At 39.9% G+C, this 19980-nt stretch overlaps 1 protein-coding gene across 4 annotated transcripts in view; it reads right to left on the bottom strand.

Annotated features, from left to right (window-relative positions):
- The window catches only part of TRIQK (triple QxxK/R motif containing), a 63778-nt gene extending 44662 nt beyond the window's left edge, over positions 1–19116 (bottom strand). For 2 of the 4 annotated variants that reach the window (XM_068933063.1, XM_068933066.1), the window contains exons 1-2: positions 19016–19116; positions 602–682 (exon numbers count right to left, since the gene is read on the bottom strand). In XM_068933063.1, coding sequence (XP_068789164.1) covers positions 602–662 — 61 coding nt within the window. In that variant the 5' untranslated portion in view covers positions 663–682; positions 19016–19116. Of the gene's footprint in view, positions 1–601; positions 683–17483; positions 17584–19015 lie in introns of those variants that run through there. The other 2 variants (XM_068933067.1, XM_068933065.1) reach the window with 2 other exon arrangements.
- Positions 19117–19980: the final 864 nt, after the last annotated feature.

Here is a 19980-nt window from a genome sequence, read left to right as displayed (position 1 = left end):
TTTAAGCCAAGAAATGCACACATGGGGGGGGGGGGGGAGGGAGAGGGTAAGGGGTGCATGAGTGTGCTTTGTGTACAAGTTACCTACATCTACAAGGATTAATTGTAGAAAAAATTGGGAAAAATAAACGATTAAAATATTAAAAATATGCTATCAATATGAGAATAAATGTAGTTACACAATGTAGTTACACAAGGTCTGTATCTTTCAGCATGTCAAAAATTGTTACATAGCATGAACATTATTTTATTATAATTGTCCATATTTTACACTGGAGGCAAATAGGAGAATAACAAAAGGTGCAGCAGTTCAGAAGCATCATGTAGCCACCACATTGCAATATTTTGCTATTATTTCTAAACATAAAATATGAAATTTTTTTCAAGTTATACAATATATTGATTGCAAAAAAGCTTCGCTGAATGAGTTAGTCAACAGTATACAAACATGTTTTCCTAAACAGTATGTTACTTTGCCTCACCCACTTGCAAGCAATTCAGAGTTTTTGAGGAGAAATCATATCTTTTATTAAATCAACTTGTCTAGTTGAGAAAAAAAACAGAATTTTTCAAGCACACAGACTTTTCTTCAGATCTCTTACCTATTTGTTTCCTGTATTGGTCAACAGGAGTCCTTGCTGTGGAAGCATCTTTTCTACCCATCGTTTTCAATCCAAAAATCACTGTCAGTAGCAGAAAAAAAAAAAACATTATTCCTAAATAAGCTATCTAAAGAAACCAATGACTTCTATGTACAATATAAAAAACTGTAACAAGCACACTTACAAGACTATGCACAAAGACATAAGCCTACCCAGAGTATAAGGCGCTAAAGTTAATCATCACTATTATAAAGACTATTAGATAAATTCTAAAAGTACCTTTTTCCCCATTACCTGGTTTATTAACATTACAGAATGCCTGCTAGTTTGTATTAAAAACAAAAAAGTGTAAGAATTTAAACTGATTGTACTGTAGTTCAGCACTTCATGCCACTGAATTTCATTTTAATATAATTTTTTCCTTAGTAAACCACAGAGTGAATGGAGTACTGTGAGCATCTTCTATTGTTAGCAGATACATTCATACTACGCCCAAGAACCTGAGCTAGTAGAGGCAGCGTGCATGCTCCACAAGCCAAACCTGCTTGCGAAATCCACCAGCACCAGGATTTCCTTCCTGGCACCTCTCCCCCATGAGCAAAAGAGAGTACCTGCTACCTAAAAACCAGCAACCTGCATTTTCCTGCTTTCCTGCCCTGCGCTCTAGAGATCAGCAAATGACGAGGTGGAGAGGAAAGGTGAGAACTGAGGCTCAACTGTCTCTTCATGCGGGGCGCTGGTTTTTAGGTAGCTGGTACTCTTTTGCTCAGATACCATATTCCTCCGAGGATGTTCTTTTTATACTACGTTGGTGCCCTCCAGACCATCAGCGTAACTTCTCCGGTGAACAAGCACCCTTTTGAGCAGTGGTCTAGCAAATCTCCACCTACCCACAGCGCAGAACCTGTTGTCTGCCCTCCCAGGGCTGCCACTCATGGCTCGAGAGGTACATTAAGGTTATAAAAACCTGCTCTTCTCACCCTTTCCTCCAGTGTCAAAAACTACCTGTTTTTTATAGTCAAACCACCACCCTGTTGCTCAAAACAATGGTTTTCAGCCTTTTCAGCTGGGCTGAACATATCACTTCTCAAAGTGATGATAAGCCCATTTGACCATCTTTACAACACAAGTGTCCTATCAGCCACCTTTGGGAGCGCAAGAGGCCTGGCATTTCCCAGAAGCATCAAATTTACCATCTGAGCGCAGAGGCACTCCACTGCGTTCAGCTGTTAGTCAAAAGACACACAACAGTAAATACTTGCTTTTTCCCAAAAGGCCTTGGTGAGTCAGGTGTCAAGGATGACTTTGGCTGGACTGCCTTGGGTAGCCACAGACTGACTGCAGATCGTGTGCATATGGCCTTGAAGTATATGCAATTTTACAGTTAACAACACAAGCTTCACAAGGCACACTGTTTGGGAAGCTCGGCCCTTGAAGGCACTGTGATGCCAACGATGCGCTAAAAAGCATGTCAAATCAGTGGGCGTGCAGTAGGCTACTGTTTATGTCACAGCCTTAAACTCAAGATTAGCTCGTTCATAACTTCAAGTGAGGTTCAAAGCCTAGCTGCAGGAACGAGCCCATCAGTGATTCGTGCATTTACAAATACAACTTTTTTTGTATTTTTCTATACTATGAGAATTATCAAGATGTAAATGTCAAGCAGAAAAAACAGGACAACAGAAACAGAATCAGGCTCCATAACGTTAGGTCACAGGATTTAAAATGAACTTTGGTGTCTACAAATTGGCAAAATTCTTTAACGTATTCAAGAGGAATAGCAAGGTATAAAAGAATACTGCTTTTTTTTAACCTGAACTAAAAACTCAGCTACCGCATTATAATGCTGCCATGCATTATTTTGGTTTAATTCAAAGAACACTCATATTTTATCTAGAACTGTTTAGGTGTTTATGTGGTAAACTGTAATCCACTGAGCTTTTTTCCTGCGTTATGCTTCCCAGCTATTCTGTTGACTGCGTTGTATTTCTCACATAATGTTCACATCATCGTAACAACACTGGAAAACAAATGTAACATTTCAACTTTCTGCTAGTTGAGGAGATAACATACATTTTACACGCTGCAAAACTAGCTATTGGCTTCTTTTATGCCACCGTTAGCAACTGTTTTGACTTGCCTTTTGCAATTTCACTAGCCTACTAATGTTTGGTAACAAAATGTCAGCTGTGAAAGATGTTTTGCAGTTTTAGGAGTGCCAATAAAACGCAAGAAGAAAATGCAGACAAGAATTATTTCCTACTATTTAAAAGCAGAGTTGGCCGCCCTCACGCGAGCCACGGCGACCCTCCTGTTCGCCCGCGTGCCCGCCGTGCCACCCACCCAGGCACCTAGAACCTCCACCACGCTGCCACTTTTCTTTGTTCTTCAGAGCTATGCAGCAATCATCACTCATTTCCACCGCTTTGATGGCTAGATAGCAAACTCCCGAGAAACCCGTGGAGACATTAGCACATACAGCCGCAATGTCTAATAAGACAGCTATTTGCATAAAAGATCAGCCACAATTTAAAATGTGTTGTGATAGATGTGGAAAGGGAATAACAGATCTATATTAGCATGTACGAAACCAAGATTGTTTTCACAATTTAATTCCCTGGGGACTGTGGCTCATCACCTTCTCTTGCAGAGAATCCTCCGTTCCCTGAGGAAGTAACTCACTATGAGCCAGAGTTAAACTAAAATATGGATTAATAAGAGATAATATTTATTATTTATGAATCTTGCTGTAGGAATGGTTTCGAATGTAACTTTCTGATCAGATTTCTGTAAAGGAAAAGCCTGGATCCTTTATGACTCACGACACAATTTGAAGAGAAAACTGCCACTTTGTTATTTAAAACAGCAGTGGTCATCCTGCAGCAACCATTCATTTCAACTTTAAGGTAAGAAATATGCACTCAGTCTTTTTCAGCTGTCTTTGATAGCTACACTCCCTCTGATGTCAGCGAGTGCAGGATTTGGCCTCTTCTCTATTTCTTTATAGAACACAAGTAATATGCAGCATAATGTGTTACATACACTCTGGACAGTCTTCAGGTCCCTGCAATATTAATGACTACATAACGATATAAAAACATGTAAAGCAGCTTGTCACTGTTCTTTTTATACGCTACTAAAAATACTCTAAGAGTAATTCCAGGTCATTTGAAGTCAACACGAGCCCTCCTCACCTTTCAACCTTCTACAAAAGACGACTTTAAGAAAATGAAGCAAGACCCACTTGAATTATTTTTTTGTTTGTTTACTGCTATTTTTGAGAGCTATTACAAGGTCAAAGGATTTCTTCACTTTTGTGGTTCCTTTAAGTGTTTTTTTACCCTCTTTCCCTCCCCCTCTAGAATTCACCCTTGAAGGCATACTCTCTCAGAAGAACACATTTTTTTCCTTCCTTCTGTTTTATTCTGAAGCAGTGACTGATAATAATTAATACACATGATAAATTGCCTATTATCACCTCCTACTGTTAATAGCATTTTCTGAGTTATAAAACAGGTTTGAATGTCTATTCAAGATCTGATCACAAGTGTTTGTTTTAAATCTCAACTGATTATTCCTGAAATATATACTGCTTCCATCAATCACAGAATTTTTAAAGCAATTATTTTAATGAAACACACTGTGAACAACTTCAACAATAGTATTAGAAATAAGTACAGGAACTACATAGCACAAAGACTGCACTTTGTACATTTATGGCACAGTATAAATTATTAATAACAATAATGAAGTCTAAAGTAATGAAGAACAAAGGAAGATCTACATATGTGCCTACGTGCAAACTTTCTTAGCAGTGATGATATCTGACAGTCTCCAATGCTTTTACTCTTCAATAATAAGCTGCCTGAATATTAATACAGGGCATCTTAGAGTGATAAAAATAATCAATGAAATCATTATTTTTGCAGTTGACATGTGGCTAGTCAGCTGAGAGAAAAGAAAAAGATTTCATGATAGAAAAGAACCGCCATAGAGTGTAAAATTGCTGGGTCAAATCTTCCACTGTAATCAAAAAAGTTTATAATAAATGAGGACGAATGCACAGTGATATATCTGTGTATATGTACAAGCACCTTATGTTTTATAAACATTACAAATGGATATAAAACTTAAAAATGCCTCTCTTTTTTTTGTGGGTGCAATGCAGGATAAAAATTTCAATCCGTAATCCAATTAATTTTGAATCTGATTCAAGGGCAGCTGATGTCAGTGAGAGAATGTCACTACCATAGTCAGTAGTTTAATAAATAATGGATATTAATAAAGTGTTAATATAACTAATTATTATTATTAAATAAGTAATAATTAATAATGTTATAAGTTATCAGAGATCAAAATAGACTGTTATCCTCCTTGGGAAAATCCAAGGACCATATTAGATTCCCTGTGCACATCAAGTTACCCCAAAGAGCTTGTAGCATAGCATTTAAAGTAGGAAGCTGTCTGCATGTATCTATTTTGGAAATTATTGCTGTTGATTATTTTAATTGGCTTTTTTATGTACTGCTGAAATAAAAAGGACGAAATTGAAGAAAGGCAGTGAAAGTAACCAGTGGCCAAAACTGCAAGAATAACGCAGCTGAGGGGAGACTATTTAATGCCTTAGCCACACTTCTAGGATGAAGAATGTATAAAACTTTACTACTACTTTAAAAAAAAAAACTAAAACCAAAATAAAATACAAAAAAAACCCCTGTTCATGCGTTCACTGGCTAACTTAAACATGTCATACGCTTAAGTCCTATTTAAACAACATGACTCTTCCGGAAATTCTCTCTCAAAGGATGAGGAATCCAAATCCAAATCACTTCTGCAAATTTTGCCTTCAGGAGATTAGGCTCCTTAACTTCCTATAGATACATAAAATCCCGTGGGATGCGTTAGGCCCAAATGTTTGCTGCTTCTTCTTCAGCAAAAACAGTTCACTTGTTTTTGCTAGATGTAAGATGCATTTGAATACCTTAAGATAAGAGTTCAAAAGATCATGATTAATTTTATTCATGAGAGAGAGGAAGAAAGTGACGATTCTAAGGATTGTAACCTCGAGTAAGATTTTTTGAAAGATTTCTTACTGAAGTAAATTTGTCACTTTAAGCAAAAAGAGGAGATTAAAAAAGTCAAAGGTTCCTTCCATTCCCAGTAAAGAACAGTTTGTCGTAGCTTATACATGAAGTAGAACCAGGTCCAAAATGTACCTGGTCAAAACTCACGTATAAGAACATTACTTATATAGGAGGTATCTGTATAGTGAATAAGAAGGATCATGGCATTTTGCAGAAGAATATTCCTATTTGTAAGGATTTTATACACCCTATGTCTATTTTTCAGTATCAGGATCTGTTATTTGTCTTCAGAACCAAATTCCCTACCCACTTCGAAACTGAATAGAGCTATACTGTCTGTACAACATACATACATTTTAATTTGAAGACAGATCGTCATCTGAACAAGTTTAAAATTACGAACCTTCAAAGATAAACATATAAATTCTTTCATAACAATATATGACAAAATTGGTGTGTAAAGAAAATATCCTTGAAGAAGTTAATGAAGGAAAAAAGCATACATGTGGTTCAATTCCACTATTCTAGACGGTCAAAATGTAGTATTTCTCAGAGGAAGGTGTACTGTCTGCTAAAGGGAAAATCATACGATAGATGACAACATAGCATTTCAGACTAACGTTCTTCAAAATTGCATCATATATTTATTTAAACTTTTTCTTGAATACAATAGAAATCACAGGTAAAAAGAGTGGGATCAGGCTAGAAAGGGTATCTACTCACCCTGATCCCCCAACCCAAATTCATCCTCTCTAAAAGGATGAACTCTACCTATACATGCAAGAGTAAACGCAGGACGCGTACAGTGATGCTTGTGATTTGAGGGTAAATAAGGAGATTAAAGCCTTTGCCACTCTTACACAACATAAAAAGAAAGTAGGTGTTTTCTTGTTTTCTAGCTGACAAGGTGAAAGTTCCTTGAGTCAAGAGGAAAAACCAGAAATAGTTATTTGTTCTATCTCAGTAACCAAAGTAGCAGCAGCAAACATTTCACACTACACTTAAATATAGGCAGTTTTATTCCCTCTTTGATCCTCAACATGCACACCTTCGGGATTCATTTCCTTTGATGAAGTAGGTAATAATTTAAATAAGCGGTATAAAGCTAGAGGTCATAGACTTTAAATTTCAAAATCAGCTAAGTCTGTCTAAGCACTTCTCTTCTAATAAGTTGTGAAGTTATAATTCTTGAATTTAATAGAGCACCAGGTTGCCTCACTGGGATCCTACTCCAAGACCTCAGAAACTTTGTTTTGCTCTGCTAGGTGTTACAGTAGGGGGAAGACTAATTTCTCTTTCCCTTCTTTAAACCAGAAAATAAACCGTCTAGTCTCACTTGCTTTAGTTTGAGGACATGCTGAAAATTCGATTTTTTCCACGTTAGTCCTTTCCTGGGATTACGACAAGGCAGAGTTTGCCCCAAGACTGGGTGCTTTAACTATATATACGTATTAATTCATCATTTGTGGCTTTTCAGCTTAGGCTCATTTTCATAACTTCCTGAAATAAGAAGAAATGTTTTGGGAATAATTATACATCCCTTTAGCCTATCCATCTTAAACTACAATTCACAACCATCCAGAGGACAGAATGTCTGTTTCATTGTAAGACTGAAAGACTGAAATCCACTATATGACTCTAAGTGCCTTTTTTTGTTTAATTTGCATTATCTTTTGCCATAAAAAACAAGACATTTCTGAATGGTTTCAAATTTGAAAATTTAAACAGTTCCTCTAAAGAAATATATCAAAACAATATATTTTGAAGGTGCTTGAATTTTTCCTCTTACTCTATTTTTCAAAAATTATTTTATAAAGAATGTTAGACTGCTTCTGCTTATTTTTTCCCATTAATTCTAACACTAATGTCCTATCTATTTTAAATCCATTTTCACTGAATTCTGTCTATTGTTCAATAAGAAATAGAGCTCTCGGTACACGCCATTCCTGCCTGACAACCAACCCAATAACTGGAAACCAGAACAAGAGAAAATAGCCTCAAGTCACCCATGCAGTTAAAAAGCTGGAAGACAGACAAACGTGTCTTCCTGCCATATATTTCACTGTAGTATCATACAATGTCCCATCACACTTGACTTCAAGTCATAATAACTGATAAAACTGGTCACCACACTTATCTCATAGTCTAATGATTGTCTCACTTGTTACTGAGAACAAGCATGCAAAAGTTGAAAGCAGGCTACAAATGACAGCAGCAAATAACATTTCAGTACACGTAGACATAATTGTAACACTTCAGCAAAACTGAATTATTAGTTCCATTACAAAGCCTGGTATTTGAAAGGACTTAAAAGGTAATCTTTCCATCCAATGTTCAGAATGAATGTTTTTTTTTTTCTTTTCCCTGAAACTACTGCTGCTCAATAAATATTAAATAGACTGATCTGTGAATGAAGAAAAATAGTTTTATGCCCCTTTTGTGGTCTCACATGCTGTATTAGGCATTCAGGAAAGCAACTCAGCTTAAAAGAATCTATTCTAGTCACCCGGCAAAAGAAACACTAGGTGTAAAGAGTTTTAATTTGATGGGTTTAGATCTACATTTTTTTCTATTTTTCGATAAAAAGTTAGACAGAATAAACTGTTAATCTTCCTTATAAAGATCAGAAGATAAAACTGCCATGTATTTTCTTGGCCTTAATCATTTTGTATTTTTCCTTTTAAAGTTATCTACAGCAAAAAAACAGAAAATAAATCTACAGGACTCAGTACTAACATATCAAATGTAAAATTCAGCCCTACAGCACTTAATAATGAGCATAATAGTCAGGCTTAGTGAACAGACCCATAGATGTTAGCAGCAGCATTTTCAAAAACAAATCCTACTCCATTGGTTTTGAAGGATTAGGCCATAATTGGGTGAAGAGTTTAATACGGCTTAAATAGCACTGGTTCAGTAGTTTCCAAAGTAGCTCAGAACAATAGCTCAGAACAATAGGCCAAGCACACTCTCTGCAGATTAAATCTAAATTGCTCAGGACTTGGTTCTCTTGAAACCTAGCTAGAGACCCCGTTAAAGGCAATGATTTCTAAGACAAAGAATAAAGTAATAGTGTACTTGATGCAATGTCTTGAAGAGCTGTATGTTCTGCAAGAAGTGAATGTAAAATTATTGCTATCTATCAACAATTCTAGACTTGTACAAAAATTGAAGAAATGTATCAAAATCAGCCTAAAACCTTTATATGCAGAAACAGTCAAATGACAAAAATATGTTTTGGTAGACATCAGAAAATGTAGTAAACTGTTTATTTGCCTTGTTTTAAGGCAGAGGAGGGAGTAGAGCTAGGAAAAAAGACCATGATGCGAAGGCAGCAAAAAAAAATCACCAAAGAGCAGAAGAATTTCAGCTGAAATAGCAGTTATGTGAATGTTTGAAGGTCCCTGATGTGACCGCTTCTGCCAATGTCTGACTGGCTCCTTTTCAGTTTTCCCTGTAAAGCCACAGGATGGGAGGAGAGTTGTCACCATCAATTCCCACTACTCCTGACCAGCGTGCACGCGTGTCACAAGGAAGCAGACATTTCACTGCAGAGTTCATTCTCCAAGAGAATGCCAGAGGAAAGGACGGCACCAGCTGAGACTAACATGCAGAAAAAACTGTTTGTTTGGATGTCTGAAGTCATGCACTATATGTGAAACTGTATTTACTGTAAAAATATTAGTGAAATACAAAATTGAGTACTTATTTATGACCCGCTGCTTTTGGAGACTATACTTTTTTAAGATCCTGCATTCTGGTGTGTGAAAAGTTGGCCTTCCCTGGCCTAGAAGATACCTCTGATGAGAAATTTCTACACCTCAGACTACTCAGGGATGGAACAGTTACAAGACTCCTGGAAGAGAAACTTTGCCCTTGCAAGAGCATTTAATAAATAGCTATCAGCTTGTGAGCATCTATTCAGCAATCGTAGCCCGAGATAAAATGGCAGATGAAGACCCACTCCATTCACTCTAATTTCCTGAGTGCCCATCTCTAAGCATTAAAGGTTTGCACATGCCCTTGGCCAGAGCCAAAGGAGAACGCATGCTTCAACATTGCTATAAGTTTTAATTGGGAGGAGGGGGACATATCGCCTTGCAGATTGTATAAAACAAAAAAATCATAAACTGTTAGCAGCACATTCATTAAAACAAATTCAGATGGGCTTTTATAATAGCAAACAGATTCAATAACAGTATCACAAGAAACTGCAGGGCTAATCTCCTCCTAGTACAATTGCTCAGTTGTACCAAGCTTAAGAGGTTTAAGAAGGGCTGGATCAACTTGAAAAAAGAGTTTGGTTAAGTTGTTTTTGACTTCTGAAATAGTCTATTCTGCACACTCAGCTTTACAGCCTCCCTTGCGTTTCTTCGAGTGCAGACTTTTTTTTTTTTTTTAATAAGGTGAGTTAATGAAAATCTATACTAATATAGTGCAGTGAAAACATCTTCCAGCTCTCCACTGTTTCCAGTACTGACAGTGCTTGGGTCAGAATGCTCAAAAACAGTCTGATAAGTTTGCTCAGACAGTCACTGCACTGATCTCTTTTTCATGAGTACCAGTCCCTCCCCTTGAAAGTCTCTTCAGGGTACAGTACAAATTCTATAGAGTCCTTCTATGGTCAGGATACAGAATTGAACAGACCTTATACAATATACATTACTTGTGTGCAATAAATGACAGAATGCAAGTGCTTTGAATTCTTTATTCTGCATATATGGCTATGTTTTAATACTGTACCCACATTTAGATCATAATTTCCATGGGTATATATAAACATCCACGAAGACAAATAGGCACTCTTCCCATGTAGAACTGGAAGAATTCATCCAGAAGCTTTGCTTTGTAAATCATTTCAGATGTATTTTATTGAAGCCATAAAGGATATTAGCAAGTGCACTGGGACCTTTTGTTTTAAATTATTATGATCTGTTACTTTAACAGAAGTTACTAATATTATTTAACCCCACTGGTGTACTTAAACTGAAAATAGTTTGAAGCTTTTAAAATAGATTTCATCTCTATAATAATCATTTTTCCAGAATACTTTCTTCCCATTTAGCCTTTAAGTCTGCTGCTTTGTATTCCCAGAAAGATATTGAAATAATCTAGACTTTCAAAATTATCCTATCTTTCACAATAAAAAGGTAAACAGTAGTCTAAGAACGCTGTTAACCTTTTCTCTCCAAATTACAGAAAGAGTCATTCATAAATTAAATAGTATATGCCAAAAAAATTCCAAAGAAAGTAACATCCATCCTTGCTCTGGCCACTTTACGAATGCAGAATGAAAAAAAAAAAAAAATCAAATCTTCAGCTGCTGTAATTCTTTGTGGTTCCACTAAAATCATACTAAAATTTAATCATACCAAAGTCTAAGGCTGAAAAAAGATATTACAAAAAGCTTTCCAGGATATGTCCACATAACAGAAAAGAAAAAATGCTTTTCACACTCTGTGCAATGGAAAGAAATGACAAAATCATATGGGTGCAGCATAGCCTTGCCTAGGACTCCTACCAGTATACATGTAACCTAGGAGGGCCTGTATTCAGCTGCAGCAAGGTAGGACAGATAGTTAATAGACTTTGCTGAAGTCAAGCATGGGTATAGATGTGTGGTCAGGAACATCACGGTGAGCCTGAACCCACTCTCAGCTACCAAGTAACATTGTTAATACACAGAAGTTTGTCTTCTAGGGAGGACTTCACCTTCAGATAAACTCCTAAAGCTGCTTCTGGGACAAACATAGGCATAGTTGCCTTCCACTGTTATTCCTTCCTCTGAGAGAATGCTCATTTACTAAAGGTGACATCGCTTCTTGTAGCCCACCTTTGTTCTTTTTGCACTCTTTCCAATTTTTCAAGATACGTTTTTTCAGATAAATCAGAACTAGATGTAACTTCCTAGTAGCGGTCTTATTAAAGGGATTGAAATTACCTTCCTACCTTTCCTGGGTAAGGTAGGAACCCCCACTTACACAGCCAAAGACTGCACTAGCCCTTTTGCCATTGCCCTACATTAGAAGCATCTTTGGCCACAGGAGTCTCCTGACGAACCCCGAGTCTTCCTCGAGCCACAGCTTTCCAAAAGCTTCCAGTCTTCCATTCTGTAGAAATATCCAGGATTCCTTCTTCCTGGACACAAGACTTTTGTAGACAACTGCATTTTAACAGTCAGATGAGCTCCTGTTACCACAACCCTAACCATGCTTTATACATCCTCTTTCCTTCATCAATTCGTCAGTCACTGGATACAGTCACATCAATATAGTTTACCACTACTGGTTTTATGTTTACTCCTAGACTGTTGACTAAAACAGTGAAAAGCATCCCATTCAATACGAATTCTGGTGAGAGTCCCCACAAACGGTTGAAAACGCCCCCCAGCTGCAACTTCTAAGTTCTGGCAACAGGCCAGCTCTTTATCCATTTTGTTGTTGCTGTACAGTCCTAATTTTAAAATTCATTTTAATCAAGCCGTAGTAAATCAAGAACCTAATCAAGTTTAAATGTTGGCTATGCAAATATTGGACTTTTGGTTTGACAGCCAACACACAAAAACAAAACAAATAATACACTGCCTCAGGTTACCTGTTTTCTTTTGGCAAAGACATAATACAAAACTGGTCTTGCAATAAAATAAGTGATGTAATCTTAACTGGAGGCAGCTTAATCACCTCCACACACAATGAATCCAACACTAAAATTGCCTGCTAGACAATTTCTATGGCATATTACCACAGGAAAGAAAGATCTATGTTGAATAAACAAGACCTTTTATGTATGATCCATTTTAAGAGTAGACAGAACCCTAAGGTGAGAGTTTAAGCAGAGATATGGTGATACGGTAAATCCAACTACTGAAATGCCCTCTGCTCTGACTTGATACAACAACAGGTGCAAAACACAGGTAATTTAAAACAGAAACTTAAAAACATGCTCAGTTGAAACTACAGTAGAGTCTCATAAATAAGCATTGGGTATTGAACTGGAGGCTTTAAGATGCTGCTGCCCCCAGCTGTTCAATCACCTCTCTGCTAGAGGTTACTGGCCTGAAAGAAAGGGCAGCAAAACGAAATACGTGTGTCCCCAGGAACCCCGTTCACAGATCCATTCGTCAGCTCAAGCCACCAAAAAAGACAGATTCGTACTGAGGTGAGCAAAGTGAAATCCAGTGACTGAGGTGCAGGTGTTGCTGGCTCTTCTATATGGACTACAAGCTGAGGGATGCAACAAGGTGAACAGCTGGTGATATCTTAAACCACAGCATCTAAGTCTTCCACAGCTCATCTGTCAGAGACATTTGTGAATAAATTTGAGCATAAGAATTTGTAGAATTGAGAACTTCATATGCAAAGATTACAATGAAAACACAATAGATAAAAGCACAGAAAGCTACAGAGGCTGATTGATAATGTAAATGCGAGTGAGAATTGTCATGGGTAAACTTAACCTTTTCTTTACTTGCACCACACTGCACAGCCCGAGAGAAAAAAATTGAAACTTTGAAACCTACTACGTTTCTAAACCAATCTGTTCCCCACTATAAATAACAGTTAATAACATAAAAGGTTATTTTGTTTCATTATTTATTTTATTTCAATGGAAATACATGAGGATAACTCTGGCTCACTGTCTAGTGGCAACAAACTACTGGCAATGTATCCTAATTGTTCTTTCATTATCTTACTTAAGAATAGAAATAACAGTATCAGTAGCCGACAACAAACTGGCCTTGTTTAAAAAATGGTGTACTCCAGTCTATTTTCTGGATTTTAACTTCCTAATACCATTCTCAGCACTAACCTAGTGCTAACCTTTGCTCTTTCCCTCTCTAATACTTGCCCTTTTTGGTATAAGCGCCTTCACCACTGTAAGCTTCTGCTGTCTGAACAGTCTTTCCCCATTTATTCATTTCACTAACTCAACATCTATTTCCAGATTCTTATTTTATCTTTCCTCTCCAGACTGTACCTCCCATCCTTCAAATCTGTTTTTGAACTTACATCTGTTAATTCATTACACCGTGTCTTTCCAGCGCTGCCTTGTTTTTGATAGTAAACATATTGGATGAAGGACGCTGCCATGAACAATCACAACACATGAAGAACGAATATTTTGTTCATATATGAAATATCATATTTAACACTGCATAAGTCCTGGGACACAGTGTAGTATATTATATCAAGCTTCAATGCATCACTGCAATACATGGTTAGATAGGCAAAATTAAACATGAAAACACCAATGCTAATTTTTAACCTTACTGCTAAAAATGTTGAAGAAACGGAAAACAAAGGAATTAGCACTGTCCATTTTAACAATGCCTGGAGTAAGTGTTTACTCAATACCCTGAATTACAGGGGTATCTTATGTGCAGCTAGTCATACAAAAGCACCTGGGGTGCCATGACATTTTCCCATGACCTTCAAACATAATTCTAACAAAGAGTAAAAATGTATCAGGAATCACAGGCTGTTGCAGACAATTTTGGGGTATTAAAGCTGCATTAATGCAAGTCCTACTTGGAAAAACACATGCAAGCGCTTTTTCTTCTTCTGTAGCAGTACCAGTGACCACCTATATTTGTCATTACATGAAACAGAGTTCCTTTCTAAATGGCAAACAACACTTAATTTCATTCCTGAAGCTATCTTTCCTTTTCATCTCCTTTCTAGGGAAGAAAAAAATCTACTTGCTCATTCAGTGTGCCAAAAAATATTTCAACACTAAAACAGATTATTAAAGAGCCGTAATATAAATTGTGTTTCTTCATCTTTTCTACCAACAACACTGTGATGTTTATGTTGTGCATAATATTGCAATGATATATGAGATCATCAGCTAGGTAACTAAAAACAGTTTCACTGGGCCTGTGATTGATAAACTACAGAAGTATTAAAACATTAAAAATGTTAATCTTTGTAATAATCTCCTGAAAAGTTTTTATATTAATTTAAAGCATCAATCATTTTAATATTTAATCATTGCAGAATTCATTTGAAATTAGGATAGCCATTGCACTGAAAAGCGCTTATTTTTTTTATTTTAAAAAATGATCGGCTTCTATGTATTCCGTAATTCTCTTCACATTTTTTACTCAGTAAAATGTAAAGCTGCAGGCAAATTAAAAAATCTACAAGGAAAAAAATAGAAAAACTTAAAATAGAGTTTGCATGAGAAAACATATACTTTCACAGTCCTTTTTCCCAGGAGTAACTATATTATAACAATATTGCTGGGGGGAGCACTTCTGCTATAAAAGAAAACTGTTAGTTTCTTTGTCTCTACCTTACAACCACCTATGTTTCATTTTCTTTACGTGTCTCACCCTTATAACAATATATTTATGTAGAATAAGTACTTAACAGAGTACTCTGGTTCTTCATCGTTCTGTTTTAGGTTTTGTTTCTTTCGTAAACTTTTAACTCCATTCTGTAATTTTAGCCTGCTTTAGAGATTTTTAAAGATTTTCTAAAATAACCTTTGCATTTTATTCTATGTGTACTTATTATATGGTCTATACGTCACTGCTTGTAATGCCCAATGAAAAGTTCATAGTGATTAACATAGAAAGATAATGAAGGAAAACAAAACTAACAACTTCCTAGTTCTGAGGAAAATCTCAAGGAAAAATTAAAATTCCTACTGCAATTAATGCAACTAAACTTGATAGTATTCATCTGTTTTTTTTTTTTTTGAAAGATTTTAAAAACTGTCTAAGAAACAACACTAATTCACGGTATCAAGAAATAAGTGATACAGAAAAATCCACAGAAAATATCTTCACTGCATTGTAAAAGAACTCAGCTTGCTTTCTCTGTTGAGTCTACAAAAATGGGATGTTTCCCAGAGGTACAGTCATAAGTTGCACCAAACGCAAGCCCTTCTTCAAGAGTGAGCTGCAGGATTTGGCTGCAATATTTGAACAAAGTAAATGCTCCATATACACTGGACAGTATCACAGATTAATATCAGATTATATGACTAAGTCTTCACGCCCTGTTTGGGACCAATAGAGAACTAGAGAACTTTCCTGTACCTGCTACAAAACTCACACACAAATCGGCTTCCTTTTCTTGAGAAGCTGCAGAGCGTAATGTCAAGACCTATGAAGAAGTCAAAGAACTGGAAGAAGTTTATTCATGTGCAGTCCTCAGCGCATACGAACTTGCTTTGTTTTATTCAAGTTTATGAAAGTGAAAAAAAGTACTGTCTTCGTTCATGATTTTACAAAGAAAAGTATATATATCTTGTTCCTTATTACATTCTTCTAAAGTTCTAAAGTCTTTCTTTTTAAAGAAAGATGCAGATAAACAAGTTAACTATGGTGGACAACAAGTTAACCATGAGGCAGCAATGTGCCCTTGTGGCCAAGGCCAATGGTCTCCTGGGGTGTATGAGGCAGAGCGTTGCCAGCAGGTGGAGGGAGGTGATCCCGCCCCTCTCCTCAGCCCTGGGGAGGCCTCCCCTGGAGTGCTGTGTCCAATTCTGGGCTCCCCAGCACAAGAGAAACATGGCACTACTGGAGAGAGTCCAGCGGAGGGCTACAAAGATGATGAGTGGGCTGGAGCACCTCTCCTCTGAAGAAAGGCTGAGGGAGCTGGGCCTGTTCAGCCTGGAGAAGAGAAGACTGAGAGGGGATCTCATCAATGTATACAAATATCTAAAGGGTGGGGGGGAACGTCAAGATGGTGGGGCCAGTCTCTTCTCCGTGGTGCCCAGTGACAAGACAAGAGGCAACAGGCACAAACAGAAACACAGGAAGTTGCATCTGAATATGAGAAAAAACGTGTTTCCTGTGCGGGTGACAGAGCACTGGAACAGGTTGCCCAGAGAGACGGTAGAATTTCCTTCTCTGGAGACATTCAAAACCTGTCTGGATGCGATGCTGGGCAATGTGATCTAGGTGACCCTGCTTGAGCAGGGAGAGGCTGGACTAGATGATCTCCAGAGGTCATTTCCAACCTCAACCATTCTGTGATTCTGTGAAAAAGTCAGTTCATTACATACAATGCAGTAATTCAATTTGTGAACCCAGCTGCTGGCATCCAAAATAAAAAGAGGGATAGTCCTGTTTTTAAGGAACTTAATAAAAATACATGTAAATATATATACATATATATATATACACGCACACATACATTCACACACACATACATGTGTGCACTGATACAGATTTAAGAGTTATAGTTACAAGAAAAGTTTTACCAATGCCAACAGAAATATCTATTTTAGTGGTTTCATTTGAGATAATATTTCAAACCCATGTTTGAAGAGCTCTGTACCTACGTTAAAAACATTAATATATTTTCTATAGTCCTTTTGCAGGTGTAAAATACTATTTTAGAAAGACTAAGAAGTCAATTGTAAAACTGTAATCCCCGCTTTGTTCAAATTAATAAATGAAATTATAAAAAGGATTTATATATTGAAGCAGGAATAACAGAAAGGAAATGAGCAATTGTCATTTCCTAAAAAATGTGTCAACTGTTTGTATAGATGTGATTTAGTTCAGTCAGCCTTTTCTCTATATTTTATCTATGGTCATTCTTAAGAGTACTGACCTGAACTAAGCTTATCTTTTCAAGGCTTTCAGGAAGACAGAATACAAGTCCTGGAAGGGTAAATTGTACCCATTCATGATCAAAGATTGTCATGCCAACAAAAGCATGTGCCAAATTTTGCCTTTGTGAGCAGAAAAGCTATTTTCTGAACAACAAGTTTGTCCCCAGCCAATCTTGTACCAAGAGGTGAAGTGACTCAGCCAAGGAAAACATGCCAAATAACACTACCTAAGAAGTGGTGCAATTTTCCCCATCACTGTAGGTTTTTCTGCATCCCTTAAACATCGCTTTCTACAACTTTCCACTACAGAAGTCACACATCAGTAGCAAAGCCTGGAAGAGAATCAACACATCTTGGTTAACAGGTACTCCTCCATTCTGACAGCAGATAGCTCTTTACGTTAGGAACGAGCCTGGTCCCTGGCAGCAAAGAACTTGAGCTCCGAACAACGTGTAGCTGAATTAAAGCGTGTGTGTGCATGCACACAGCCTAGCCAACACAAGCTCTTTTAAAGGCGTTCGCTGGTACTGCGCTCTGTCCTCACACCTACATACGCCGCTGTAACAGAGAGCAGTTTGAGAACCACTCGAGCACATTGGCAGAAATCCCTGCCAACGCTTTGCATTTAAGAAGGTTGTGGCTCCCATATTTCTGTGCAGGATTTTCTAAACATAGGTGTGACCAACTGACTCTGCAGAAAGCACAAAGGCATCCAATGTATCCAGAGCACATCACGCCTGCAAGGTAAACACTGCAAGCTCAACAAGTCCTGGACGTATCCGATTTATTGCGTAGGTACAGGCAGCCACTACAGTTTGCTAGCCATACACGCATCGATTACGCACTGCACATGGAGCTGCTCTAACACGTGCAGGACTTATTGCATGTGGGGGGCCAGTCTGCACATACACACAAGCTATTTGTCCAGTTTCCAGACACCTGGAAATCCCACACAGAAGGGATTTTACACATACACAAATGCAAGCAAACTATGCTGGCAGATGGCATGCCAAAGGAGGAGCTCACGAGGGAAAGCCGTGGGGCTGGAAACGTCCTCGCGCAGACACCAGCTCGGCCACCATGGCACCCCCCACACCAGGCCCGGCCTCCCACACCGGTGCAAGCCAGAGAGACCCTCCTGGCGACGGGGCTGGACCCAGCCTGGGCACTGGCAGCCTCCCGGCAGGGGCACCAAGGGAAAGCAGGCGCGGGCAGCACGGGAACACCGAGAGGTCAGCCAGGGCCGGCGCTGGCAGCCCTCGCCCGGCGGGGGACCGCTCGGCCTCGCCTTCCCCCCGGCCCAGCTGCCCTTCCCGCCCCAGCAACCGCCAGCAAAACGCTTTTTCCGCCCACAGTCAAAATGGCCGCGGCAGCTCCAGCCGCTGCCCCCACCCCCGTCCCCTCAGCCCACGTTGCGAAGGCGGCACCCAGGCACCCCCGACGCCGCCTGGATTGGCAGCGCGCTCCGGCCAATCGCGGAGGCGAGCGCTTCCTGCCGACCAATGGCGGCGAAGACACAAGCCGGACAGCGGCCCGGCCGAAGGGCGCCCGCCAATTCGGACGCTCCGTCGCCAGAGGCCAATGGAGGCGCCGGAGTAAACGGCGGGGAGGGGGGGAGAAGCGGGGGGCAGCGCGCAGCCACCGCCGCGAGGCGACGGGGCGGGGGGCGGTTGCCTTGGCGACCGCTGGGCCTCGCCGTGCCGGCCGGACCTCACGCCCGCGCCCCCCCCCCCCGCCCTCCCCGGCAGCGGCTCGGTACCTCCGGGGCTGAGCGGGCGAGCTCCGCCTCCTCCCGCGGCGGGACGGCCTTCCTGTTCGGGGGGCGCCGCCGCCGCCGCCCCTGCGGGCCCGCCCCGCCCCCCCGCCCCCGGCCGGGCCCGCCCGCCCCGCCGCCCGCCCCGCCGCCCGCCCCGCCGCCTGCCCGGGCCTGCGCGGCCCCGCGCAGCTGCGGTCCCGGGTGCGCCGGGAGGACGGCCCCGGCCCCGGCCCGCCCGAGGGCGCGGGCAGCCGCGGCCCTCACCGCCCGCCGCAGCCCCGCGGCTCCTCCCTGTGTCCTCCTGCCTGGCTCGGTGGGTTTCCGCGGGAGGCGCCGTGCCCCCCCACCCTCCTCTTTTAGTTTTCACGGTGACTGTGAGGCATGTCGCGCAAAGCAGGTAGGATGAAAAGCAGCGTCGGCACCGCCGCTTGGTAAAAGCCTGCTTCAGTGGGATGTTTCATTTAAAGGTGCTAAAAACGTACACATGGGAGATTATTAGCCTGCTCTCTTAAGTAAATTTTTGTCACCTTAAGGTGATGCTAGCTCCTTTGCAACAGGTAATTCGTTAATTTTGATGCAAAAATAAACCACTGACTCTTTGAACAGCTTACTGATTAGCGGTACAAGTTGGGCAGCAGCTGACCATCAAGAGTTAATGCTCCCCTGTGAGCCAAGAGACACCAGAAGAAATATTTGCATTAGTTTATCTCTGCAACTTAGGAAGTCAAAGCCGTACCCTGATGAACTTTCCCGTCCTTCTAGATGACATATGGATCCAGAGTGGAGAGTGAGCCTCAAGCTGATTGAGCAGCGTCTCTGTGATTGCCTAGTCTGACAAGCGTGCCAAACCACAGAATTTTCTCCAGTCGTTTCTGCAGCAAGGCAGTTTCTGAAGACAGCAGTTCACCGAACACGATATTATGATTTATTCTTAGGGTATCAGTCCCATGTGGGACAGTGTCACACCT

The sequence above is a fragment of the Struthio camelus genome, chromosome 2 (genome assembly GCF_040807025.1).
Source record: "Struthio camelus isolate bStrCam1 chromosome 2, bStrCam1.hap1, whole genome shotgun sequence".
In the NCBI taxonomy this organism is placed as follows: domain Eukaryota; kingdom Metazoa; phylum Chordata; class Aves; order Struthioniformes; family Struthionidae; genus Struthio; species Struthio camelus.
The sequence above is the reverse complement of the archived record's forward strand: the minus strand, read 5'-3'. Positions and strand labels throughout refer to the sequence as shown.